The sequence below is a fragment of the Vitis riparia genome, unplaced genomic scaffold (assembly GCF_004353265.1).
Source record: "Vitis riparia cultivar Riparia Gloire de Montpellier isolate 1030 unplaced genomic scaffold, EGFV_Vit.rip_1.0 scaffold460_pilon_pilon, whole genome shotgun sequence".
NCBI classification, from domain to species: domain Eukaryota; kingdom Viridiplantae; phylum Streptophyta; class Magnoliopsida; order Vitales; family Vitaceae; genus Vitis; species Vitis riparia.
Window position 1 is genome coordinate 231,871 of NW_023269682.1, and position 27,487 is coordinate 259,357.

Here is a 27,487-nt window from a genome sequence, read left to right on the forward strand (position 1 = left end):
AGTAGAATAAAATAAGAAGCTGCATTTATGAACTGAATGTGCAAATGGAATGTAAGTATGTAGGTATAGATATCCAAGGCAAATTAAAAGCATAGACTGGCAACAATAACCCAACATCTATCAAACTTCAAAAGCTTGTCAGTAACACCATTAATACAACACCCAAAAATTCCAATAGTTATGATATGTTTCCAGAATATTAGAAATCAAAGTATTTTGCTGAACAACTCAAAGTCAGTTTCAGGAAAAGAAACAAAGGAAGCACACAGCTCACCAAGAGTTGATATGGGAAGATTTGGGTGCATATCAAGCATTTGTCTGCCTGGATCCTCGTCATCAAGGGATGCTCTGATAATGGCTGCGTTGCAAGCGTTTCTCTGGCCACATCTCCAATTCAGAGTGATCCTTGGAAGGAATGCTGACACTGAACGGGAGTGAAAATTCGGGAGTTCGTTGGGTTTTGATTCCTTGGAAGGAAGAGAAGAGAATCCTGAAGAGACCATCTGGGTTATCAGCATGCACCTGCCAAGGATTACAAAGAAATTAGCGATTCCAGGATTGAACAGCCATTAAAGTTGTCTTTAGATGATTCTAATACAATCCTACCTAAAGCCAACACCAGAAGCATGGGACACTATTTCCATTTGATACATTTTCGGATGAAACTGTTTGCTAAGCAAAGGCTAAGAGTCTTTTGACAAAATAGCTGAACTTATGGTAGTAGTATTGGGTTAAAAGGTAACCGACTTGGGAATCACAAAGGGCCGGGGTTGGCAAAGGAAGTCATATAAGTTTCTTCATTTAGTTTCCAAATAATAGCAATCAAAACAACTATAGGAAAAGAAACCTCAACCTTGCTAAAACTACAGATTTTTCAGAAGACATATTTCATGATTTTAAGCAACAAACAGTCCATTTTATTCATAAATTTCATTTTAGACCATTTTTTATCACCACTAATCCAGTTGAGATGGACCATCAAGCCATTCGATTTGTGTTTTATGGTGAACAGTTTGTTTTAGAACAGCTGACTGAGAGAGGTCTTTCCCCTTTTTTGTTAAAAGAAATGCAAGCATAATGTCACAAGCTAATTCAAAAGAGCCTCCCCATGGGCTTATATAGAGCCAGGAAGCTTATGGAAACTCCTAGAGTGGGAAGAGTGTGGAAGGTTCTAGAGAAGCCTGGAAGAATCCACACAATTCTACACTATGGTGGAAGGCTTGAGAGAAGTCTAGGGCTTTCTAGAAAATTCCAGAAGTCTCTTGTATATACTTGTACCTAGAATGATGTAGGACATTCTAGAATAGTCTTGAGTTGTAAGGAACCCTCCAAGGTTCCAGAGAGTTCCATTGGTGCCTATAAATAGGTGAGGGCCTCATTTGGCCAAGGCACCAAGCAAGTGAGCTTCCAAGCACTTGTAAAGGCTTCTTTGAGTAATAAAGAGCTTCCATTCTTTAAGGAGTTGCCTACTAAGCTTCTTAAGCTTTCGAGTCGCAAGTGTCTTAGCCGAGCAAGCTAAGCATTGGGGATCAAGGCTGACTTAGCAAGATCAAGCGTCTTGACTTGCCTAAGTGCCGCACGAGCTTAGTAAACGACTAAGTCCGTGACAAGTGGTATCAGAGCGCGGTTACGAAGTGGGCATAGCAAAGGAAGCATGTCGGGCTCCAACATGGATGAGACTAGCGAGCAAACCCGTGAACGGGAGATGGAGCATACTGCACGGGGCCGAGGCAGGAAGGATAAGTCTCGTGACGCCTTAGCCAACATGGAGGCAAGGCTAGCCAAGGTGGAGCTAGCCATGGCGGACACCCGGGAAGGGGTGGACTTGATCGAGCAAGGCATGGAGAAGGGCTTAGAGGATCTAAGGGAGCAGATCCAAGACCTTCGCGAGGGCGTGCTAGGTTCACAAGTTCAGCCGGTGTCACACGAGGAGTTCATGTCCTTCCAAGACAAGGTCATGACCATGTTCGCTAGTGTGGAGTCAAGGGTGGAGGCCATGGCTGCACGCATGGATGCCCGAGACCAAGAAATTCGTCAAGAGCTGACCATCTACAAGACTGCGGTGTCAGCACGAGTCATGGCCACTCATGAGGCACCAAGGGTGGAGGTGCCCAAGCCACACACGTTCAGTGGCAAGAGGGATGCTAAGGAGCTAGACAACTTCTTGTGGCACATGGAACGTTACTTTGAGGCCATTGCATTAACGGATGAAGCCACTAAGGTACGCACCGCGACCCTTTACCTCACTGATAATGCTACTCTATGGTGGCGTCGACGGTTTGCCGACATAGAGAGAGGGACGTGCACCATAGACACATGGGATGCCTTTAAGAGAGAAATCAAGAGGCAATTCTATCCCGAAGACGTGGCTTACCTAGCAAGGAAGAGTTTGAAGCGTCTCAAGCACACGGGCTCGATCCGTGAGTATGTCAAGGAGTTCTCTACGCTTATGCTTGAGATACCTAACATGGCTGAGGAGGAGCTACTGTTTAATTTCATGAACAACTTACAAAGCTGGGCCGAGCAAGAGTTGAGGAGACGTGGTGTCCAAGACCTAGCCATGGCCATGGCAGTAGCCGAGTAGTAATTAACTAAACCAAGGAAAGATCGGAGTTGAGGTACCTTGGTTGGTGGATCCCATTCCTGGATGGCTTTTACCTTGCTATCATCCATCATCAGCTTGCCATCTCTGATGCGATGCCCAAGGAAGCTCACTTCCTCCTTAGCAAACGAACACTTCTCCTTCTTCACGTATAGCTCGTTCTGCCTTAAGATCATGGGCTGACAAGAAGCGACGACACATGGAGTACAAGGTCGGAGACATGGTGCTTGTCAGGCTCCTTCCCCAACAATTCAAATCCCTAAGGCCGGTGCATAAGGGCCTTGTGAGGAGGTATGAAGGACCTTTCCCCATACTTGGGAAGGTAGGCAAGGTGTCCTATAGAGTCGAGCTACCCCCGAGGTTGAAGATTCATCCTGTCTTCCACGCAAGCTACTTGAAACCCTACCACGGAGACAAAGATGATCCAAGCCGAGGGTTGTCTAAGAGGGCACCTACAGCGGTCGTGACGCTTTCTAGAAAATTCCAGAAGTCTCTTGTATATACTTGTACCTAGAATGATGTAAGACATTCTAAAATAGTCTTGAGTTGTAAGGAACCCTCCAAGGTTCCAGAGAGTTCATTGGTGCCTATAAATAGGTGAGGGCCTCATTTGGCCAAGGCACCAAGCAAGTGAGCTTCCAAGCACTTGTAAAGGCTTCTTTGAGTAATAAAGAGCTTCCATTCTTTAAGGAGTTGCCTACTAAGCTTCTTAAGCTTTCGAGTCGCAAGTGTCTTAGCCGAGCAAGCTAAGCATTGGGGATCAAGGCTGACTTAGCAAGATCAAGCGTCTTGACTTGCCTAAGTGCCGCATGAGCTTAGTAAACGACTAAGTCCGTGACAATAAGCACACCTGTAAAATGTATACTAGGTGGTTCAGAAGATAATTGTAAGAATTGAAGCAGGTGAGAGCCACATACCCAATGACCAGCATCTTCAAGAACATGCATTTCCACTCCACCACCTTCTCATCAGCAGCCAGATCCTCAGCAGCATGAATTCTCTGAAGATCCTCAAGGGCCCACCTGTGCAAGCTCCTTTCTGCTTTCAAAAAATTCACATGCACAACCCATGGTACATCTTCCACAATATTCCTGCATGAATTTTAAAAAGTATTAAGAGGTAATATGGTCAAAACAGGGTCAATATGGCAAATGGGTGAAAGCACTCTCGTCACAAGCCAAGTATTTCTCTATTTCTTATATATTTTTTTAATAGTTTTTTAATATGCAACTATTTTTTTTTTCTCTAGTTGTACATGTAATCAATCCTAGAACTTCCCATCACCATCCTGACTCTTTGCTTTAAGAGTTAGTTGCCAGTCATCAGCTCTGTTTTTCAGCGCACTGGTTTGGTAAATCCTAACACCATTTAGCTTTGGTCAATGACAATAGAAGGATAAGGAAAAGAGATGATAAACCCAAGGTGGGATTTGGGAAGAACAGGTCCAAGAAAAGGATTTGAGAGGAACATGTCCATGGGAAGTGCCCTTTTTAGGCTCTCTATACTCGAATATGGTAAATCCCACTATCATACAAATGCAACTTTTCTAAAGAAACATCAATGCAACCTCAAGCCAGGTTGGGCCAGGGCAAAAGGCTTTTCTAAACCTAATCTATCTTATCAATTAGTTATTATTACTCTTAAACAAAAGTAATAGTAATTGAATAGATTGCAGCCAGTTTTGTGTGAATCAATCTAGGGCTAGGATTAGGGTCCATATGCCAAATTTACAGATAAAAGCACCAAAGAAACCTAGAAACCTCGGCCCGGAGTCAATGTCTGTCTAGGGTTGGAGTTTGTCCTCTTTAATTGCTATACTTCTTCCACTGTAATATCACTATAATGACCTGCCAATTACAGCACACTTTGGATCACTTCCATCACCATCAACCTTTGAAAAACTCTTCTTCACCTCACCTACCCAAACACCAAACCTAGACCACATCATCATGACCCACACCTGGCATGAAGTCCCAAAACCCTCATCTTTGTTATCCAGACAACTACAATGATACCATGGCCTGAAAGCTAAACCCCTACTGCCTCAGAATCAACTATGCAAGGGGAATGTTGTTAATCCTACTTGCAAGCCTTTTTGCATCCATATCAATACTTGTGTTCTTGGTTGTCTGTCTTCATTGCTTGTCTTTTTTTTTTTTTCTCTCTCCCTCTGTCATTTAACATAATCAAAACCTAATAACTAGGACCTGCCTGACCTGGAGCTCAGAAAAGATGAGCTTGACTTGAGATTGGGTTAGGGACCTAAAGCTTGGATAGGGCTTGAAGCAAGGGTTTAAAAGGCAGTATTGTTTTTAGGTTTACTTCCAAGAATTGCAAGATGTCAACATAGTTTCCATTAATAGGAAAATAAATGTAATAGAAAAGCATTGAGGGCAGTGCAACCAAAGGGCACAGGCAGTTTATATGGATAGCCCACAGGAAGTGAGAAGAAAATAAGGCAAAAAAAGAAAAAAAAGAAAAGAAGAAAAAGGACAGAAAACAAAGCAAACAAAAGCTAATAGCTTCTTAACCTGTGTATAACCTAAACTATTTATGAGCTCATAAAAGAATATGTCCAAATCAAAAGATCACCCTCTGTCCAAAGCATGCAAAGATCTTAAAACAATCTTATAGTCTGCTGTCAGGAGTTTCATTCCCCTATAACTCAAAGGGAACACCACTCCACTCTTGCCTCCTATATCTCCAAACAAATTCACAAGTAGCTCTCCTATTGTTCTTGGAAGCACCCAAGAAACTACAAAAAAAAAAAAAAAGCATGAAAACCAATGCCCAAAAGCCCAAGCATCAGGACAAGGACTCAAAAAAGGTTAACTGACTCCATGTCTGCATATGCAACACCAATTTGCCAAGTGCCTCCATCTGCACACCAAATGATTTGGTGTCAAAATCCTCTCCTATCCTCCCATCAAGATAAAAGATAGGCCACTTTCTGAGTGTTGGCAGTTTTCCAAGTCTCTAAAGCAGGGCAGTGACAACTACTCCTATCGATATCAAATCAAAAGAAGTTCTAAGGAAAACCTCTCCTCTTTTAAACCCTTCCATTTCACCTAATCTCCACATCAACAAGCCTCAACACCGTAAATATCCTCCATAAAGAACTCCACCAACTCCAACCCCCAGTCGAACTCCTACCTCAACCCTTGCAAAGATAGTGGTATTGCTACCTCAACCCATGTCAGAGTCTACTAACAAGTCAGTGGTATTGCTATTAATTTATCAAATTAGAAGAGCTTCAGAAATAAGCCGTATTTAGAAGAATAATACTAGATTTGACATCAATTCAAGATGAAAAACAAGTTCTGAACATGAATAACATAAATTTGTTTCTTCATAGGATTGATACATCTCAGCAATTCCCTTGAGGTCAAACACCCATGAGAAGCTTGGCGATGATGAACCAGGGGAACTGGTCTGTTGGAGGTTTGTTACCACGCACTGGACGTGAGAACAAAAATGAGAAGAATATAAAATTTAGGGGACGAATAAGAAATTCAAAATAATAAAGGAAAAAATAATTCAAAGATCGAACAAAAAAGCGACAATAATTCCCTACTACAAACTTTAATGTTTTCAAGATATCTTGATGCAACAAACTAATTGCTTAAGCAGCACTCATAATCTTTTTCTCATCTCATCCACAATAATAAGATTTACCAAACAATTAACCAAATAGCATTTGTCAAGTTGGTCAACAGAAATGTTGCACATTCAAACTAGCAGTGTTGTAGTCTAGAATAAATGTATCCTAGGACAAAAGCAACATGACCAAAAATTTACCAAGGTTTTGGAAATCACCAACAATATGAAATTTAAAAACAAAAAACTAAGCTAAGACCAGAAAAGAAAATAGGAAAAGATGGAGGAAATCTATAACATTCTATTCATCATGAGTATCACCATCCCAACTTGAAAGTAAACCATTGAGATATAAGTAAAACTAAATTAGCTTGTGTGTTTGATATTACCTGTGCCACATCTTTGGAAAATCCTTCTTTAATAAGAGCATTCATAACATCCCGCTTTGAAAACACCTTCCATAAAGAAGAGATTATAAGATGCTCATAATCATGCCCAAAAAGGAAAATATTTTACAAGATAAATTAAATATTATAAAGCTTAAAATTGGTTCACTGCAACAAGGAACAAATGACATGAAAAATTAGAAAAGCTGATTACAGGAATAATGATACATAAGTAGAGTGAACATGATAATTAGTAACAATTTTTTTGTTTTTTTGACAAACATGATGATTGGTAATAATAAAGATAAACTAATAATAATAAGTAAAGGTTTACTAATGCAACAATTGTATTTATTTGGAAATCAAACTGCCCACATTTGAGGAATGATAATTGGTAACAAAGGATTCTCCACCAGAGTTGAGATTTTCCAGTCATACTCCAAAATAATAATGAAACTCTGATAACGAAGGGCACAAATGCATTTCTTTTTAACTCCAGGATTAAAATTTCAACCACATCAATGTTTCAGAAGACAAATGCAACTGATATTCACTGAACAAACTTATGTACATGAAATTATATACTGGCAACTCAGCCCAAGGTTAATGTTTTGCATACAAACTACTGGGCTAAGCATATTAAAGGTGCAAGTCAGGATGCATCAACCTTCAAACCAAATCAACTGGGACTCAATTCTTCAGTTTGAGTTGGTTCTCCACCAATGTTCGTCTGGTCCTATTTCCAATAGGTAGAGAATTGAACTAACTTGGTCCACTCATGGATTGGACACCTGGAGTCCATTTGGGAGTGATTCAAAGAGGGCTATCCTTAGAAAAATGAGGCATTTGGAAAAAATTTAAAGAACACTTCAAAGTATAGAAAATCAGTTGAATTGTTTCTTGCACTTGCATTTGACAGGTGCTTTTCTCAAAAAATAAAATAAAATAAAAAATAAAACATCTACCAAAAATATCCCTTGATAATTCCCAAAAGCACAAACAAAAGCATATTTCTGTTGTTTATATCCAAACACTAATTATTTTTTATTAAAGTGCTTTTAATAAAAGCATTACTGACAAAAGCGTTTTTATATTAATCATTTCTAAACAAGCTCTAAGTTTTTCCTAACTAACCGCAAGACCTATGATTGTAAAGCCACATGTCATTTAGTTATTCATTTATTTTAAGATTGCAACTTCTATTAAATACTTTCTCCTTCACAAGATAGGCAACAAAACATGACATAAGATTGGAGTAGCTAAATGACTAACTTTGTTGATTGGCTAAGCTTAATGGTTGTCTTTTGTATTTTCCCTCCTTTTTCAGCACGCCTTTGTGGGAGTCATATGTATACACCATGTGTCCATTGATGCACCTTTTCTTAGGCATGTCTAATATATTTATGCTTTTTTCCTATCAAAGGAAAAAAAAAAGGATGGGAGTAACATTTTGTTTGGAAGAGGGAATAAGGAATCATTACCCTATCTTTGGTTCTTGGAAAATTTGAAGACAATGTGAGAAAAAGAAAAAAGAAAAGAAAAATAGACTGAAACAAAAATGAAAAACATATGTAGAGTTAATAAATTATTTCTACACACTTCTCCAACCTCATTTCACTTATTTTTTCTTGTCTATATATAGATTAAATAATTTGAAAATATAAAAGTTTCTAACTAATTTTAATTATATTTGATTTTCTTCTATATTTTCCACAGTAAACAAAACATGAGAATTTTCCCTGGTTTTTTTGTTCCCTCCTTTTCTTAGTAGTTATCAAGAACCAAACATAACCTTAATGATGTAAGATACTAAACTGCTAAAATAAAAATAAATAAATAAAAAGACTAAAATAGTGAGAACTCTTAAGACACATAACACCTAAGAATAGTTCTTTCCATTTGTCAAAAACTAACTATTTATTGGTAAAAATTCCAAGGAAGGATGACTTATCCTTGAATACCACAAACTACTAGAAGACTGCAAGAGAATAGAAAAAAGAAAATAAGTGGATATTTGATTAAAAGGGTCAAAATATGACCCTATTTCACAAAAATTCCCTCCACTTTTTCAAAACACGAAAATAACCCTTTTGGACAAAAAAAACCCTTCATCAAACTTTTTATACCCATTTCACATCAATGCTTTTTTTACAAGGGTAAGGGGTATTTTGGTACATTTGAGGTTACATTTACAATTTTCAAAATTCTTTTTCAAAGTGGAAATTATTTTGGCCCTTAGGGACAAATATTTCAGAAAAAGAAAATGCAGGAGTACAACCAACAAATAAGGAAACATGGTAGCACAGCAATAACTACAAGATCAACAAGAAAAGTAACTACACGAGGCAAGAGGTCCCCAAAAAAAGCCTCAGTTGTTGAGGTAGTTGCTCCACAACGTGGTTGACTGATCAGGAAATTACAAATTTTTGAATTCAACATAAAGAAAAGATATACTCCGTACGAAGATGCCAATTAGATGTTTATGTCTCCAATGGAACTCATTATATTAAAAATAGGAAAACAACAATGGACCAGAAATTCACCTCATTGGGCATTTTACTAAGGAAAGAGATTAGTTCCTCTGGATGATCCTCTCCATCTCCATCAGGACGAACTTCCCCAGGAGTTGCATCTAGAACCCAAACCTAATAAAAATAGACTATAAAATTAAAAAAAAAAAAAGGAATAATAGACCATAATTGTTTGAACCACAATTCAAATTTCATGAAGTAATACCAGTTCTGGAATTACCAGATTTCACCTTGAACTCAAAGTTAACATAACTTCACTTGATAATTTAGTTCAGTGTTTCTTAAACTGGCATAATCTTTACATTATTCAATGTCTACATAACCAAAGTTTTCCCCCATTTTGGTGGGGTGGGGGGACACAATTTTTCACCCTACCAAAATTCAAAACCACCTTAACAATTTCTAGCAGACTTCAAACTTACTCTGACTGGTCGTGCAAGAGGTTTTGCAGCTTTGTTCGACCATGCTCAAGACAACTGCATGAAAATTTAGGGAGTAGATTAAGCAGTTAGCAAAAAAATCTATAATTTAACCATCATGTATCATCCATGAATTGGAATAAGTTAGACTAATTATAAAAGTACATTTTCCTCCAAAGCTGTGACCAACTAGAACTCAAGGTGTTATTCTAAGCTGTGCAACCTATTTCAGACAAGATGATGAAACAAAAATTTTAAAAAGAATTTCTCAAGTATATTAATTATATTGATGCACAAGAAAATGTTTTTCTTGGACAGGGTGGATTCAGTTCCTCACACAAAAAAAAACTTAAAATATAAAAGACATAAGTGAAACAAGAAAAGCTGAAATTAGATTACAATGAATTCTCAGGTACCAGATAAAAAATGCTATACATGTAATCTATACTGACGTATCCATGTAAATCATATGGACCTTATAATGATTCAATCTTGCATAACTTCATCATGGAACTTGAAAAAATAAAAAAGTATAGCCAGCCAAATCATTCAAATTGATGATAGAACACAAACGATAGACATGTTTCTTGAACCATACATGTCCAGTATTATTTTTTGAAGTAGCCTTATTTTCCACTGAAGCTTATTCACCATTCTATATTGACTGGACTGACCAAAAAAACAGACTTAGAGAAACTAATAACAAAGCCAGCATGCATGAAGAGAAAAGAGGAAAAAACCGCCCTTGAAGATATCTAGGAATTAAACAGAATATTTATTCATAACCTGACACATCATCATTCAGATATATCATTGGCAGTAACCAAAAAGAACAAGGGTTCCAACATTTTAACCTATCAAAAGGGGGTTTCAACATTTTAAAGTTTCAGGTCAACAAACATTGTTTTTACCTTCAAGTCAGAAGGCAATACCCATGATGTTGAACTTTGAAGCTAAAAAAGTATCTTCACTACTCCTAGGCTCTAATTATGTAGACCTTAAATATCAGTTTATTTACAATCGACCAGATCTTTTAAGACTCTAATTTTCATAGGTGATAAATATTTAAAATAATTTAAACTATATGTATAATAAATAAAGGACAAATTACATCACAAAGAATCATATTAATAATTCCATAAAAGAACTGGAAAATAATAATAATTGGATTGCATAAATTTTTTTGCTATCTGAAAAAAAAATAATAGTTGAATTAGGTAATTTTTTATATTTGGGAAAAATAACAATTAAATTATATAATTGACATCTATTTTGTCATTATAAAAGGAAAAACAATACTATAAAATAAGAAAAAAATAATTAAAAAGTAAGTGTCATACATTTCTATTTTCATATAATATCCTTATAAAAGTTTATAATGATTTATATGGGTAGGAAAATATTCCACTTCCAACAAATGTTATTATAGAAAAAAGGAAAGAAAAAATATAGAATGGAAATTTAACCATAGGAAATAGCAAGGTAGAGCAAATGACTTATTTGAAGGCCATCAAAGGGCAGGTGGTGGTGAATTTCCCTCTCCACACAAATCAAAGAAAAAAAGAGGAAAAAACAAAGGAAACGCAAAAGAGAGAGAGAGAAAGTGAAAGAGAAAGAGAGGAGAGATAGAGTCAGTTGGAAAAACCAAAGAGAAGAGGGGGATAAATGAGAGAGGAGCAAAGGGAGAAACAAGAGAAGTAATTCAACACTACAACCATCATGAAATAGATAGGAGGCAACCCCAACAAGAGAGAAAATACAGAGAAATAAAGCCAATGAGACTTGTGAAGATTAGGGTTTTTTCCCCTTTCTCATTCTATTCCTATTTGATATATATATATATTTGGCACATCAGTAGCACATTAATATGGGATGTATCGTAACCAGAGCTAGGCCGATAGTATCAATAGCTAATAGAGTTTTAGTTAACATGTATGATCATTTCACCATGAGGATAAGCCAACTAATGGGTGAAAACTAGTGTAAAGAGTTTAAAGATGCTTAGATGTTGAAATTATAGTTGTTAAAAACTCACAATACACAATACGATATAACAATATGATACATTTTTTTTATGGAAATCGATACATATCACAATCTATATCTTATTTTAAAGGGATATATATAAGATATATGATATTATGATACAATGATACATACATCTTCAATTATTTTCTATAATTTAAAAAAAAATTAATTTTTTTTGTTAAAAGAATTTATTATAGTAATTGTTTAAAATATACTAAAAGATTAAAAATTGTTCATTAAAAAGAGAAATGGATAAAATAGCCTCTATATGACAAGCTATATTCTTATTGTCAGATGTTATATTAGAAGTCAGGTAAGTTTACTTTTCCAATGAATATCGGAGATTTTCATTTGATTAGTTTGAATGTTGAAAATGAAAATGATGGTGATTAGTGAATAAATTTTTTTACTCAATATGTTAGCTTTTTTTTATTTCTTTTTTGGTGGAAAAGGAATGATGGTGAACCTAAAAAGTTAGAACTTTAAAGATGGCTCATAATATATATATATATATATATATATATATATAAATGTGTGTGTTGTGTGTGTGTGCGCGCACGCGTAACACAATAAGTGCATATGCCTAGTTAAATTTAAAGCTAAAAATCATAGCTAAAAATTGAAGAAGTTTATTTTTGTGGATTATGTGATGAATTCATATATTAAAGTCATATTTTATTAAAGTCATATATTAAAGTCATATTTGATTAATTTTTGTGAATTTTTATTTGATTGGTTTCAATGTTGAAAATGAAAATGATGGTGATTAGTGACTAAAATTTTTTACTTAATATGTTAGCTTTTTTTATTTCTTTTTTGGTGGAAAAGGAATAATGGTGAACCTAAAAAGTTAGAACTTTATGATGACACATAATATATATATATATATATATAAAGAAGTTTATTTTTGTGGAATATGTGGTGAATTCATATATTAAAGTCATATTTTATTAATTTAAACTTTTCAAAACTTTAATATTCAATGTTTTCATATGATGTGATATATTTTAACTCTTTAGATCCTACTATTTTCCATAAAATTGGTTATATTTTTTTTATTATATATTACTCTATACTTCATACTGTCAATAGATATACATACATATACATATTTTTTCTATTTATTTTTCATTATATAAAAAACTTACGATACATGATATGATATAATATGATACACAATACAGAAAAATAGAAAACCAATACACAATATGTTTTATGAGTTAAACAACTATGGTTGAAATACTTTTAGACAATTATTTTTGGCCTAGCAAAGCAAGATTAACTCTTCCAATGACCCACTTGGAATCCATTGATCCATGTATAGAATCCAAAAAATACAAAGTCCAGAGCACATCTCTTTTTGGTTTTAGAAAATGAAGAACGATAAGAAACATATGTATGCATTAATTCGTTGATCAAGTTGTTTTAGGATTTGATGTGAGAGTTATCCTAAGCAAATTTAATTTAAAACAGAGTTATGGGACATTTTAATTTGTGGTTTCAACAGTTTTAAATGATCTTAAGACATCTTCAAAGCTAAACAACTCAAATCAAACTAAGAAAGAAAAACACACAACCCACCAAGAGATGGTATGGGAAGATTTGGATGCATATCAAGCATTTCTCTAGGTTCCTCCTCATCAGGGATTGTCCTGATAATGCCTGCATTCAAAGCATTACTCTGCCCACATCTCATCATTGGGGCAGCTAGTTTCTGTTGAAGACTGATTCAAAGTGGCTGTTGGCATATTCCTATTCTTATGGTTGAGTTAGTCAAATAAGGAGCTTGTTGCTAAAATCGAGTTAGTAGGTGTAGTGGGTCAAGTGTTAGTGGTGTAGTGGGGCAGATTGTGTCCTCTTTGTTTTTTTTATAAATAGACATGTTTGCTGTAGTGGAATAATGACTGCAATAAAATATCCAGAAGCATTTTCTTTGGTCTGGTGAAGCTCTACTTTTTAGAGTTAAAGAGCTCTATTTTTTTCCTTGCTATTGTTTTGTCTTGTTTTTTGTCCAACAATTTTGGTATCAGAGCAGCCAGGTTCTTTCTGAACTGGGCGAAAAATGGCAACAACCAACGGCAGTATGGTGAGTGTGTCTCAACCAGCAATTCCCATTTTCAAAGGTGAGTGCTATGAGTTTTGGAGCATCAAAATGAAGACTTTATTCAAGTCTCAAGATCTGTGGGACTTGGTTGAAAATGGCTATCCTTATCCAGACGAAGAAGCTAGGTTGAAAGAAAATACGAAGAAGGACTCCAAGGCATTGTTCTTTATTCAACAGGCTGTACATGAATCAATCTTCTCAAAGATTGCAGCAGCAACCACAACAAAAGAGGCGTGCACAACCTTGAAAACTGCATTTCAGGGTTCCTCTAAAGTGATCACGGTGAAGCTCCAATCCTTGCGCCGTGACTTTGAAACCTTGCACATGAAAAATGGAGAGTCAGTGCAAGATTTTTTGTCAAGAGTTGCTGCTATAGTTAATCAAATGAGGTCGTATGGTGAAGATATTCTTGATCAAACTGTCGTAGCAAAGGTGTTAAGGAGTTTAACGCCTAAGTTTGATCATGTAGTTGCAGCCATTGAGGAGTCTAAGGACCTGTCAACCTATTCATTTGATGAGCTCATGGGATCCTTGCAATCTCATGAAGTGAGGCTGTCCAGAACAGAGGAAAAGAATGAAGAAAAGGCATTTTACACGAAGAGGGAGACATCAGACCAGAAGAATGGAGGCAGAGAAGCTACTGGTAGAGGACGTGGCATAGGAGGTGCTCATGGAAGAGGTGGTCGTGGCAGAGGCCGAGGTGATGCACAAGGTGACCAAAGGCAGTCAACTGAGAAGAGCAGAAACAAGAGTAATATCCAGTGCTACTACTGCAAGCGGTTTGGACATGTTCAAGCTGAATGTTGGAAGAAAGAAAGGCAAGAAAAACAAGCTAACTATGTCGAGCAAGAGGAAGACCAAGTCAAGTTGTTCATGGCCTATAATGAAGAGGTAGTATCTTCCAACAATATTTGGTTTTTGGATAGTGGATGTTCTAACCACATGACAGGGATAAAGTCACTCTTTAAGGAGCTGGATGAATCACACAAGTTGAAGGTGAAACTTGGTGATGACAAACAAGTGCAAGTGGAAGGCAAGGAGACCGTGGCAGTGAACAATGGTCATGGTAATGTAAAGCTCCTTTACAATGTGTACTTTATTCCTAGTTTGACTCAAAACTTGTTAAGTGTGGGGCAACTTATGGTTAGTGGATACTCCATTTTGTTTGATGGTTCTACTTGTGTGATCAAAGATAAAAAGTCTGATCAAATAATAGTTGATGTTAGTATGGCCGCAAACAAGTTGTTTCCTTTTGAAGTGTCAAGTATAGAAAAGCATGCTCTTGTTGTTAAAGAGACTAGTGAGTCTAATCTGTGGCACTTAAGGTATGGTCATCTAAATGTCAAAGGATTGAAGTTACTAAGTAAAAAGGAAATGGTGTTTGGACTACCTAAAATTGACTCGGTGAATGTGTGTGAGGGCTGTATTTATGGGAAACAAAGCAAGAAACCATTCCCTAAGGGAAGGTCTAGGAGGGCATCTAGTTGTCTTGAGATTATACATGCTGATCTATGTGGTCCTATGCAAACTGCTTCATTTGGTGGCAGTAGATATTTTTTGTTGTTTACAGATGATCATAGCAGGATGAGTTGGGTGTATTTTCTTCAATCAAAGGCAGAGACTTTTGAGACCTTCAAGAAGTTCAAAGCATTTGTAAAGAAGCAGAGTGGCAAGTGCATTAAGGTGCTGCGGACTGACAGAGGTGGAAAGTTCTTATCAAATGATTTTAAAGTGTTTTGTGAAGAGGAAGGCTTGCATAGAGAGCTGACTACTCCTTATTCACCAGAGCAAAACGATGTGGCTGAGAGGAAGAATAGAACGGTGGTTGAGATGGCTAGAAGCATGATGAAGGCCAAGAACCTTTCAAACCATTTTTGGGCGGAAGGAGTTGCTACAGCTGTATACTTGCTGAATATTTCTCCAACCAAGGCAGTGTTGAATAGAACTCCATATGAAGCTTGGTGTGGGAGGAAACCTTGGGTAAGCCATTTAAAGGTTTTTGGTAGTGTTGCCTATACGTTGATTGACTCACATAACCGTAGTAAGCTTGATGAAAAATCAGTAAAGTGCATCTTTATTGGTTATTGCTCTCAATCAAAAGGATATAAGCTATATAACCCTGTTAGTGGTAAGATAATTGTTAGCAGGAATGTGGTGTTTGATGAAAAAGCTAGCTGGACTTGGCGTGTAAGTGAAGATGGTGCTCTTGTGGAGATTTCAAGTGAAAGTGAAGTGGCACAGAGTGAAGATCAGCAGCCTTCTGTTCAAATTCCAGCAAGTCCAACTCCCTCTCATTCACCTAGTTCCCCAAATTTGAGTAGCAGCAGTTCTTCACAATCTTCAGAGGAAACCCCTCCAAGGAAATTCAGATCTTTAAGGGACATCTATGAGACTACACAAGTCTTGTTTGTAGCTGATCCAACAACCTTTGAAGAAGCAGTGGAGAAGGAAGAATGGTGCAGTGCTATGAAAGAAGAGATAGCTGCCATTGAGAAGAATGAGACTTGGGAACTGGTGGAGCTTCCTGAAGACAAGAATGTGATAGGTGTTAAATGGGTTTTCAGAACCAAGTACTTAGCAGATGGTAGTATACAAAAGCACAAGGCACGGTTAGTGGCAAAGGGCTATGCACAGCAACATGGTGTTGATTATGATGACACCTTCTCACCAGTTGCACAGTTTGAAATAGTAAGGACCTTATTAGCCTTAGCTACTCATATGCATTGGTGTGTTTATCAGTTTGATGTCAAGTCTGCTTTTCTTAATGGAGAGCTAGTAGAGGAGGTGTATGTATCTCAGCCTGAAGGCTTCATAGTTCCTGGTAAAAAAGAGCACGTGTATAGACTAAAGAAGGCCCTTTATGGGTTGAAACAAGCCCCACGGGCATGGTACAGTAAGATAGATTCTTACTTTGTTGAGAATGGCTTTGAAAGGAGCAAGAGTGAGCCAAATCTTTACCTGAAAAGGCAAGGTAAAAATGATCTTATTATTATTTGTCTTTATGTAGATGACATGATCTATATGGGTTCATCATCTTCTCTTATTAATGAGTTTAAAGCTTGTATGAAGAAGAAGTTTGAGATGTCAGACCTAGGGCTATTGCATTTCTTTCTTGGTATAGAGGTAAAACAAGTAGAGGATGGAGTCTTTGTTTCACAAAGAAAGTATGCTGTTGATTTGCTTAAGAAGTTCAATATGTTAAATTGCAAAGTAGCAGCTACTCCTATGAATTCAAATGAGAAGTTGCAGGCTGAAGATGGCACTGAAAGAGCTGATGCTAGGAGGTTTAGAAGTCTGGTTGGAGGCCTCATTTATCTAACACATACACGGCCATATATAGTTTTTGCAGTTGGGGTGATCTCCAGATTTATGCATTGTCCTTCGAAGCAACATCTTGGAGCTGCAAAGAGATTGTTGCGATACATTGCTGGAACATATGATTTTGGGATATGGTATGGTCATGTTCAAGAGTTCAAATTGGTTGGCTACACTGATAGTGATTGGGCAGGGTGCTTAGAGGATAGAAAAAGCACTTCAGGCTATATGTTTTCTCTTGGGTCAGGTGCAGTCTGTTGGAGTTCAAAGAAGCAAGCAGTGACAGCCTTGTCCTCTTCTGAAGCTGAGTATACAGCTGCAACCTCATCCGCATGCCAGGCAGTGTGGTTGAGGCGAATTCTTGCTGATATTAATCAAGAACATGAGGAGCCAACTGTGATTTACTGTGACAACAAAGCTGCCATAGCAATGACCAAGAATCCAGCCTACCATGGAAGGACAAAACATGTTGATATTCGGGTTCATTTCATAAGAGATCTTGTGGTTGAAGGTAAAGTTGTTTTGCAGTATTGTAACACCAATGAGCAGGTAGCGGATGTGCTGACAAAAGCTTTATCTAGAGACAAGCATGTCTACTTCAGAAGCAAGCTTGGAGTTTGCAACTTTGAATCAAGGGGGAGTGTTGAAGACTGATTCAAAGTGGCTGTTGGCATATTCCTATTCTTATGGTTGAGTTAATCAAATAAGGAGCTTGTTGCTAAAATCGAGTTAGTGGGTGTAGTGGGTCAAGTGTTAGTGGTGTAGTGAGGCAGATTGTGTCCTCTTTGTTTTTTTTATAAATAGACATGTTTGATGTAGTGGAATAATGACTGCAATAAAATATCCAGAAGCATTTTCTTTGGTCTGGTGAAGCTCTGCTTTTTAGAGTTAAAGAGCTCTATTTTTTTCCTTGCTATTGTTTTGTCTTGTTTTTTGTCCAACAGTTTCAGTGGGTCCTCCCTCATCAGAAGTATAGTAATCAGCATTATCTGATTCCGAGCCACTGGGTTTCTCCTCATGGATTTCTAGAAGGACAAGAGACAAGAGCTGAATAGTGAGGATGAGGATGGATAAAGTTGAATTGGAACATTATCATACGGTTGTGAGTCAGTACCTCTAAATGATCTGAAGACATCTATACAAGCAAAAAACCTCAATTAAATTAAGAAAGAAAAGAAGAAAAGAAACCAAAAGAAACATGCAACCCACCAAGAGATGATACGGGAAGATTAGGGTGCATTTGTCTCGCGGTTCCTCCTTATCAAGGATGATGTCTGTGGCTACAGAGTGATCCTCAGAGCAAGCAGTTGCATTGGGTTCCCCCTCGTCAGAAAACAAAGATGATAGGCAGGTGACTTGGGAACAGTGACAACAGACAAAGCAAAACCAAGGAAGTTGGAATTAAAACAATTTGGAGGTAGCTCTACTTTTACTTCACTGCCCAGCTTTGGTACCTTATCCAATCGGGTATTTTATACCCAGAAATAATGAAATGTAATGCCGCAAAAGGAGTACCCTGTAGAATGAAAAATGGTTATGACGTTGAGACATAGAAATTGATGCTTTCCTTTTGCAAAACCATTTTTTGTAATTAAAATTATGATATATGGGATATAGAGAGAATTCACCCGCAGTTTGTGCCCGGCAACTTGCTAGCTAGAAGTTGTGACTTAGTATTTTATACAAGTCAATTTTCAATGATGAGCAATTTTTTTGCATCTATATGATCTATGCTTGGTGAAAGCTCCGGCAGTACTCGCAGTCTTCTACAATTTTTAAACCCCAGCCATTGCAGGTTAGAAAGTCGGCTGATGTTTGAAGGTACAGTAACAAAGTTGTTCCCACCCAGATCTAGCTCTTCCAATGAAGATAAGAAGCCAAGACTACTAAGGTTGTTTATTTCATCTGATAAATTGCAGTCACTTAGGTCTAGCTGACCTCATCACTCCATTACCCCAGTTCAGTGGATTGCCGAAGCAGCTAACCTCAGAGGAACGAAGATCACTCAAGTTCAATTCACAAAATATATTAACGGGGCTGCCATGGAACACATCCTCACAGGACTGCGAAAACAGCACATACAGGAGATTCCAAGAACCTAGTGCTAAAACCAATATGGAGGCATTGGTATGGCTGCTGACTATTGAATCATTCACGTAATGAAGAACGATAAGGACTTGTTTGGCACGAAGTCTTGCTTTTATCGTAGTGCTCCATGTTAAACCTAGAATTCTTGCCTTTACAGAAGTGCGGAATTTTAAACTTAGATTTTTACACCCTGATATTTTTGAAAGAAGTTTTCCTTGTCTCTTCGGATCTTCCCCAACATGGTCAGAAGAGATGGAACGTTCTTCCTCAATGTGACTACGAAAAAGCCTTTTGTTCTCTACTCACGAAGGTGCCCCAGCTTCACCTGCAAAATGTCTCATGATACCTTATCTTTGGAAATAACTGATTGTGTAAGAGCCTCCATTTCATTAGCTAATTGTATCAAAGCTCTCACGATTGCATCATCATGGGGACCAATTATTTCTATAGAATCTCTTATTGCACCAACCAATTGTATCAATTCTGTCACGATAGCAATGTCATTGGGACTATATGATCTTATAAAAGCCCTTATTACACTCGCTATTGACATCAAATCTCTCGCGATAGCATTATCATGGCGATCACTAGCCCATTGTGTCAAAGTTCTCAGAATAAGATCCCTCATTCTCTGAACAGATCGTATCTTTTGGGCCATACCATCATCAATTGATTTTATCGGAGTCTTATCCATGCCTTCCAAAATGCTTCGAACAATCTCCTCAATAAGCTTAGCCTCATTCCTGCCAATAGGTTTAACGGTGACTACTATTGCAGTTTTCTTTACTAATTTTTTTTCCTTAACCAATTTTCATTTTATTATTAATAATAATAGAAACATATTAAAAATACATGGTTTAAAAACCTACTTATTCCTTAAATGCCAACCAGATAAATTGGCAACTTCAGTAAGAGCATCCCTCCAAATCTGCACCCTTTCCCTATTCGCCAAATTCTTTTCATGTTTAACCACGGTTTCTCCAAATTTCCCCCTTTGATTCCGCACATCTGATGGATCGATATTATAGAAAATTGGAATAACCCTCTGTCCCTTTGTTCTCCTGCACTAGTATCTTCACCAGCTCCTCTAAGCACCACCTAGATGATGCAAAATTTTCTGATAAAACAACGATAGAAACCTTGGAGTTCTCTATAGCTGTAACGAGTGCAGGAGTTATGACTTGCCCTCTCTCAAGCCCTTCATCATCTAAAAAAATGTTGATTCCGTTGCGGCACAACTGCCTATAGAGATGAGCAGTGAAGGAATCATGAGTGTCTACTCCTATAAAACTGAGAAAGACATCATAAGAGCGGGAAGAAGTAGAAGCCATTGTCGAGATGGAAAGAGCTGAAGAGATTTGAGTTAAGAAAATGTCATTATCCAGATGTAGAGAGGTGACGAGATTTGAGTTAAGAAGAAGAAGAGATTGTCGAGAAAGAGAGAAATGAAAAGTTGAGTTAAGAAAAATCCATTGTCAGGAATTTAGTAGAGAGATGAAGAGATTTGAATCATAAAACCATCATTGAGAAGAAGTCATCATCTAGAAGGAGAGAGATGAAGAGATTTGAGTAAAGAAGAAGCCATTATTGAGAAGAAGAGAGAAATGAGTCAAAAAGTTGTTGTTGAGAAAGAGAGAGAGAGAGAGAGAGAGAGAGAGAGATGAAGGGAGTTGAGTTACGAAAAAAGCCATCGTCGAAAAGTGGAGGGATGTAAATGAAAAATTAAAAAATTAAACAAAGATGGAAGAAGTATGTACATAGATATGAGCGTAAACAACCCAAATACCCTCCAACTCCCAAATCCAGATGTAAAACTCCAAATCAATACAATTTAAAATAGAACTCTCCCTCACCAAAACTACAAAAATCAGACAGTCATAGAGGAAGACAGAAATCCCTAGAAAAAAGTGAGTCGACCCCCTCAATGTGTGCTCTCTCCCCTAGGGTTGTGTGTGCCCTTATATAGGGGCCAGTGAGAAAATCCAACCCTTCACGTGTTCAGCCTAAGAAATCCAAGAAATGGGCCTAGACATAGAAAATAAAAATAACCCAAGGTCAAGTCCAAAACAAATAAGAAAACCTCCCTACCAGGCTCAAATCAAAGAATGAGGCCCAACCTAAATATTCAATATGCACAGGCCCAAGTCTAAATGGAATAATTGAAGCCTAAAAGAATGAAATAAAATCCAACAAATCCAAACCCAACATCAAAAATATAAATCAGTAAACAAAACATCAAACGAAAAACAAAATCCACAAATTATTAATACAAATGATTCTAATGATATGCAACCATGTGTATCCCGGGATGATTAAGCATGAAATCGACAATATGTGAGAGTACTCTAATTTCAAACAGTGTTATGGGATTTTTTAGTTCCCGCTTTAAACAGTTCTAAATGATCTTAAGACATCTACCCAAGCTAAAATGTTGAAAATTAGTTTAAGAAAGAAAAGCAGAAAGAAAAGAAACACACAACCTACCATTACCAAGAGATGATGTTATGGGAAGAGTTTTAGGTCTGTTTCTTCGATCATCAAGGGATGCCCTCAAAATGCCTGCATTTCAAACGTTTCTGCGGCCGCATATCTGATTTAGAGTTGTTAATGTATATTAAGGGTATATTATGTTATGGGCTTTAGGCCCAGTTAGGTTACTTGTACCGCACACATATGCCTCCTATATAAAGGCACTGATGTATATTCTTTCACTCAGGAAATACAATACAATCTTTCAGTATTTCTAACATGGTATCATTGATTCATGCCTAATTGGTGTCTCAGCTGATTCGTGTCCAGTTGGTGCTCCTTGATTGAGGGATTAATCAACAAAATTTATAACCTATTACACCATATACTAGGGTAGCAAAGACAAAGCTACTATAGCATAGTGGCTCTAGGATCGTTCACTGGGATGGGTTTTCACTTCACAAATGATATTAATTCAAAGCTGAATTGGTGTCTTTTCATTTCAAGGTTAGCTTTAAAAGAAAACATAAAGACGTTTGAACAAAGATTGGTTTTAAGCTAACCAAAAATAGTAACTGATTTTAATTACAAAGAAAAGTGTTTCTTAGAGTTTCAGATCACTAGGCTCAGATTCCTCATACAAAAAGGAGAGTTCCGGTCACTTGTTTCTTTTCCTCACATTAGAGAATTAACATATAGTTCCTTCTCCAACCGGTGTTGTACAAATGCTTCCCATTAATGGGTTCAAACACTAAATCCCTCTCACTAATGCACCTTGCAATGGCTCATACTTCTCACCTAGCACTTGCCATTCAAGGTGATCTTTAACCTTGGATTTCCTTTCACAAGCTCGCAAGAGATAACTAATGGATGTCTCCTTGGAGTTCAAAAGCTTACCAAGTGTTGACAATTCTAGAAAATCCTACCTTCAAGTCACCTCCCAAAGGCTCGCAAGGGGTAAACTAGTGAATCTCCATGGATGGAGATCACTTGCCTTACCAAGTGTTGGCCCAGGTGATTTAAAGGCATTTTAAGTTAACTAAAAAGATAAAAACCATCAACGGGTCACACTTTCTCTTCATTAACAACTAAAACAACAAAACTTCCAATTTATGCATGTGGAAACTTACCCGGTTACCTTAGCTCCAAGAGACAAAGAGTCTAGCCTCTCATCCCCTGAGGAAAAATCCTCAAAGTTTGATTGGCTAGAAAGAAAAAGAATGAGAAAACAAAAATATATAGAAGAAACAGACAAGTGCTCTGTTCGTCAATTTCACATATATTATATGATGGATCTCCTGCAACCACCAAAACTCTAACACCCTCAGAACAGGCTCCTCGGGCTCCCTTTTAAAACCAAAATTACAATGATAGCTATTCCCTTGATATTTTGCCAAATTCCTAGCTTAAAAACTAAGGAAACCTATCATTGGTGACTTACAAGGAGAATTTGGGCATTTGGGCAACAAAAATCTAATGAAAAAATATCTCCAAGTGTCGGTTACAAATATCAGGAAGCACTCAGGACCACTTCACAGGTGACAAGTGCGGTCTGCGAAATTTCGCAGGTGCACAAGAAGAGCTGCGAAATTTCTTCATAGCAACCAGCTGATTCAACACCTTCACAAAGTTGACTTCCATCTTGTGGTGCTGGGCTTCCATCGCGGCGTGAAGCTTCAGGGGAACTCCATAGCACTGTGCAAAAAGGCTGCGAAATCACTTTGCAACAAAAATGGTGATTTCGCAGCACTTTTCTGAAGCCTTCCTTCCTTCAGCTTGGAGCAGTTATCTTCCAAAGGCCGTAACTTCCTCATTTCAAATCCAAATTGCACACGGTTTGAAGCATTGGATTGTTGACTTCCTAAGCTTTCAAATGACATATTGTATGCATAAATTGGACATCAGGAAGTGCTCCAAAACTAGCTGCAGTGACTGTCATCAAGAATGCTTCATGGCTGATTTCTCTTTGCTTCCCCCTTGCATTTCCACTTTGCTTATGGCAAAAGAGCTTCAAGGCTTTGGTTCTTCATGCCTCTGAGCTTCCCATTGCTTTCCAAGGATTCCATATAACTCTCCTCAATCTCATAATGCTTTGGTGATCAAAATACTAACAAAAACACCAAAACTTACACAATTTGATTAGAATTAATTGAAAGGGGCTTTAACATGCTAATTGGGTTAAAAGGCACTAACTACTACTCAAAAGTGTTTAAAAGAGTTAATTAGAAGCTAGCAAATAGCACTTTTTGAGTAGTAATCAGTATCAGAGCCACTGCTCTGACCCTTTCTTAGCAGTCTGTCTTCATTAGTGAGACTTCCTTTCTTTTTAAAGCTTCCGCCATCACAACTGCCGTCGTAGCCTTTTGCCGTTGAACCTCCGACGTCATCCAGGCGTCGTCCTTGGGTTCCGGACCTGCAACCATCATCCTTAAGGAGTTTCACACCGCACAAGATCACTGTTTTTCGCATCATCGCTGCGAATATTGCTCCGATTTCAATTTTGACGGTACCACTGAGATCGTCCAGCGCCGATCTACACATTCGTGGAAACCTCATCGCCATCGGAGCCCGCACGTGCCACATCAGCGCCACGTCAGCCCTAGCTACGTCACCACTGCTGACGTGTCAATGCCACGCTAGCCCTAGCTGACATCATCTCCACGTCATCCGTTGACCAGCGTTGACCGTTGACTTTGACCGATGTTGACCGTTGACTTTTCCAGGGTTGACCAGGTTCTCCTTACCCGGTTTTTCTCGTAGATTTCACTTTTGCAGTCTGTTTTTGCATATTGTGTCTCTAAATGGATAAAAAGGATATTTTTCTTTCTCGCCCCATCAATACTATATTGGAGGGAAATAAAAATTACTTATCTTGGTCTCAAGCTATGCGCAGTTTTCTTAAGGGTCGCATGCTCTGGCATTATTGTACTGGTGCAATGACTATTCCTGTCAAGGGAGCAAGTGAAAGAGACACTGTTTTTCTTAATCGCATGATTGAATGGGATAGTCATAACCACATGATCCTCACATGGATTCGGAACACTTCCATTCCCTTTATTTCCAATCTGATGGGCAGCTTTGATGATGCAAAATCTGCATGGGATATGTTGGCCAAAAGGTACTCCACTACTCATGGATCCCTGAAATATCAGTTAGTGGTTGAATTACATCAACTCAGGCAAGAACCAGGGCAATCCATCAATGACTATTATGATCAGCTTCGCTTTATTTGGGACCAAATTGACCTTTCTGATCCAACTTGGACATGCTCAAAAGATGCTCAGCAATATGCTTCCGTTAGAGATGAATTTCGCCTCTATGAATTCTTGATGTCACTTCACAAGGACTTTGAGCCCATTCGTGGTTAGCTACTCAATCGCAGTCCTGCTTCCTCTCTTGATACTGCTGTAAATGAGTTGGTTAGAGAAGAAGCTCGTCTTGCAACCCTTCAAGCCCAGAATAAGCTCAATGTTTTGGCTATTACTCCATCTACTCCACTCATAGAGCAACCCCAGCAATCAGGTGATTCTTATGGCTCTAGCAATCGTCGCAAGCAGACCAACAAAAAGTTCTGCAACTATTGCAAGCGTCCTGGCCACACCATTGAGACTTGTTACCGTCGTAACAAATCTACTGCTGCTGTTGCTAATATTGAGCCTACTCCGCCAATGGCTTCCACTTCAGTTGAGTCCAAGTCTTCTGGATCTACTATCAACCTCTCCTCCACTGAACTACAGGAGATCATAGCTCAGGCTATTCGTATGGCTGGTAATGCATCTCTTTCCACTGCCTTATCTGTTCTACCTGGTAAGTCTCAAACTTGGCTTTTTGATTCTGCTTGCTGCAATCACATGACACCTCACTCATCCCTATTCTCCAAACTTGACCCTGCACCACATCCTCTAAATATTCATATAGTTGATGGTTCCACCATGCATGGGAATAGTCTAGGTTTTGTTTCAACCTCTAATCTTTCTGTTCCTGGAGTCTTCCATGTTCCTGACCTATCTTATAATTTGTGCTCTGTGGGACAATTAGCTGAACTAGGTTATCGCCTTATTTTTTACTATTCTGGGTGTATTGTGCAGGATCCGAGGACGGGGCAGGAGCTTGGGACCGGTCCTAGAGTTGGGCGTATGTTTCCGTGAGCAATCTTCATCTTCCACCTGTTGCTCCTGTTTCTATTGCTACTGCAGCTGCTGCAGTTTCTTCCTTACCTTCTCTTGCACTTTGGCATTCTCGTCTTGGTCATGCATCATCTTCTCGGGTACAACAGTTAGTGTCTAGGGGTCTGTTGGGTTCTGTGTCTAAAGACATTTTTTATTGTACTTCTTGTCAGTTAAGAAAACAACCAGCTTTGCCTTTTAATAACAGTGAATCCATTTCTAATAATATTTTTGAGTTAATTCATTCTGATGTTTGGGGACCTTCTCTTGTTGCTAGTATTGGTGGATCTCGATACTTTGTTGTTTTTATTGATGATTATTCTCATTATAGTTGGATTTTCCCTATGAAATCTTGTTCCGAAATTTTATCAATATATAGCAATTTTGCAAAAATGGTTGAAACACAATTCTCCAAACGTATCAAAACCTTTCAATCTGATAATGCTCTTGAATATACTCAACATGCGTTTCAAGCTCTGTTACATTCCTATGGCACTGTACATCATCTAACTTGTCCAAGTACCTCTCAGCAAAATGGTCGAGCCGAAAGAAAACTTCGTCATATTCTTGACACTGTTCGTGCTCTGCTTCTTTCTGCCAAAATTCCTGCCCCATTTTGGGGTGAAGCGGCTCTTCATGCTGTTCATGCAATTAACTGTATTCCAAGTGCTGTCATCCATAATCAGACTCCGTATGAGCGTCTCTTTGGGTCACTCCCTGTCTATCATCACCTTCGCTCATTTGGATCTGCTTGTTTTGTTCTTCTTTAGTCTCATGAGCACAACAAACTTGAGTCTCGCTCTAGACTCTGTTGTTTCCTTGGTTTTGGTGAAACTTAAAAGGGGTATAGGTGTTATGATCCTGTCTCTCATCGTCTTCGTGTTTCTCGTAATGTTGTCTTTTGGGAACATCGATTGTTTGTTGAACTCTCTCACTTTCGTTCTTCCTTGACTAACTCCTCTGTTTTAGAAATCTTTCCAACTGAGTCTCTTGTTCCTTCTACAAATACTTTTGATCCTCCTTTGGACTTCTCTCCAGATATTTTTTATGCTTCTCCTAGACAGGTTGCAGATGAACAGATTGATGACGAGCTACCCCACTTTGAGACTGGGTCCCCTGCTTCTACTCTGCCTGAAGATCCTCCACAAGACATTCCACCTCGCCACTCAACCCGGGTAAGATCCATTCCTCCACACCTACTTGACTATCATTGTTACACTGCCCTTGCTACACTTCACGAGCCTCAAACCTATCGTGAGGCCTCTACTGACCCTTTATGGTAGATTGCTATGAAAGAGGAACTTGATGCATTAACCAAAAACCATACTTGGGACCTGGTTCATCTCCCTCCTGGACAGTCTGTGGTTGGTTGTAAGTGGATCTATAAGATCAAGACTCGCTCTGATGGATCCGTTGAGCGCTACAAGGCTCGTCTTGTTGCCAAAGGCTTTACACAGGAATATGGGATTGATTATGAAGAGACTTTTGCTCCAGTTGCTCGTATCTCATCTGTTCGTGCTCTCTTAGCTGTTGCTGCTGCTCGTCATTGGGACCTTTTTCAGATGGATGTTAAAAATGCCTTCCTTAATGGGGATCTGAGTGAAGCAATCTATATGCAACCTCCTCCTGGTCTCTCTGTTGAATCAAACAAGGTTTGTCATCTTCGACATGCACTTTATGGTCTTAAACAAGCCCCACGAGCTTGGTTTGCCAAGTTCAACTCCACTATTTTTCGCTTGGGTTACACTGCCAGTCCGTATGATTCTGCCTTATTTCTTCGTC

At 38.2% G+C, this 27,487-nt stretch overlaps 1 protein-coding gene, 1 long non-coding RNA gene and 1 pseudogene across 2 annotated transcripts; all 3 read right to left on the minus strand.

The window, feature by feature from the left end:
- Window positions 1-52: 52 nt before the first annotated feature.
- On the minus strand, window positions 53-10,135 carry LOC117909902 (annotated as a pseudogene).
- Window positions 10,136-17,935: 7,800 nt separating this feature from the next.
- On the minus strand, window positions 17,936-18,817 carry LOC117909887. The gene is made up of 4 exons (XR_004650491.1): window positions 18,611-18,817; window positions 18,192-18,498; window positions 18,097-18,117; window positions 17,936-18,007 (listed from the first exon to the last, which is right to left on the minus strand). It is a non-coding gene; the product is annotated as an uncharacterized LOC117909887 (long non-coding RNA).
- A 590-nt stretch (window positions 18,818-19,407) lies between these two features.
- Window positions 19,408-20,401, minus strand: LOC117909903 (disease resistance protein RPV1-like). The gene is made up of 3 exons (XM_034823954.1): window positions 20,210-20,401; window positions 19,940-20,136; window positions 19,408-19,813 (listed from the first exon to the last, which is right to left on the minus strand). Exons 1-3 carry the CDS (start codon window positions 20,399-20,401, stop codon window positions 19,408-19,410), a joined length of 795 nt encoding a protein of 264 aa, XP_034679845.1.
- Window positions 20,402-27,487: the final 7,086 nt, after the last annotated feature.

What these genes read in the sequence shown, in the direction of transcription:
- LOC117909903 (XM_034823954.1), bottom strand. Translation starts at nt 20,401, where the DNA reads ATGGCTTCTACTTCTTCCCGCTCTTATGATGTCTTTCTCAGTTTTATA. An exon ending in CAGCTATAGAGAACTCCAAG is followed by an intron (nt 20,137 to 20,209) that starts GTTTCTATCGTT and finishes TGAAGATACTAG; the next exon opens with TGCAGGAGAACAAAGGGACA. An exon ending in GGTTGGCATTTAAGGAATAA is followed by an intron (nt 19,814 to 19,939) that starts GTAGGTTTTTAA and finishes ACCTATTGGCAG; the next exon opens with GAATGAGGCTAAGCTTATTG.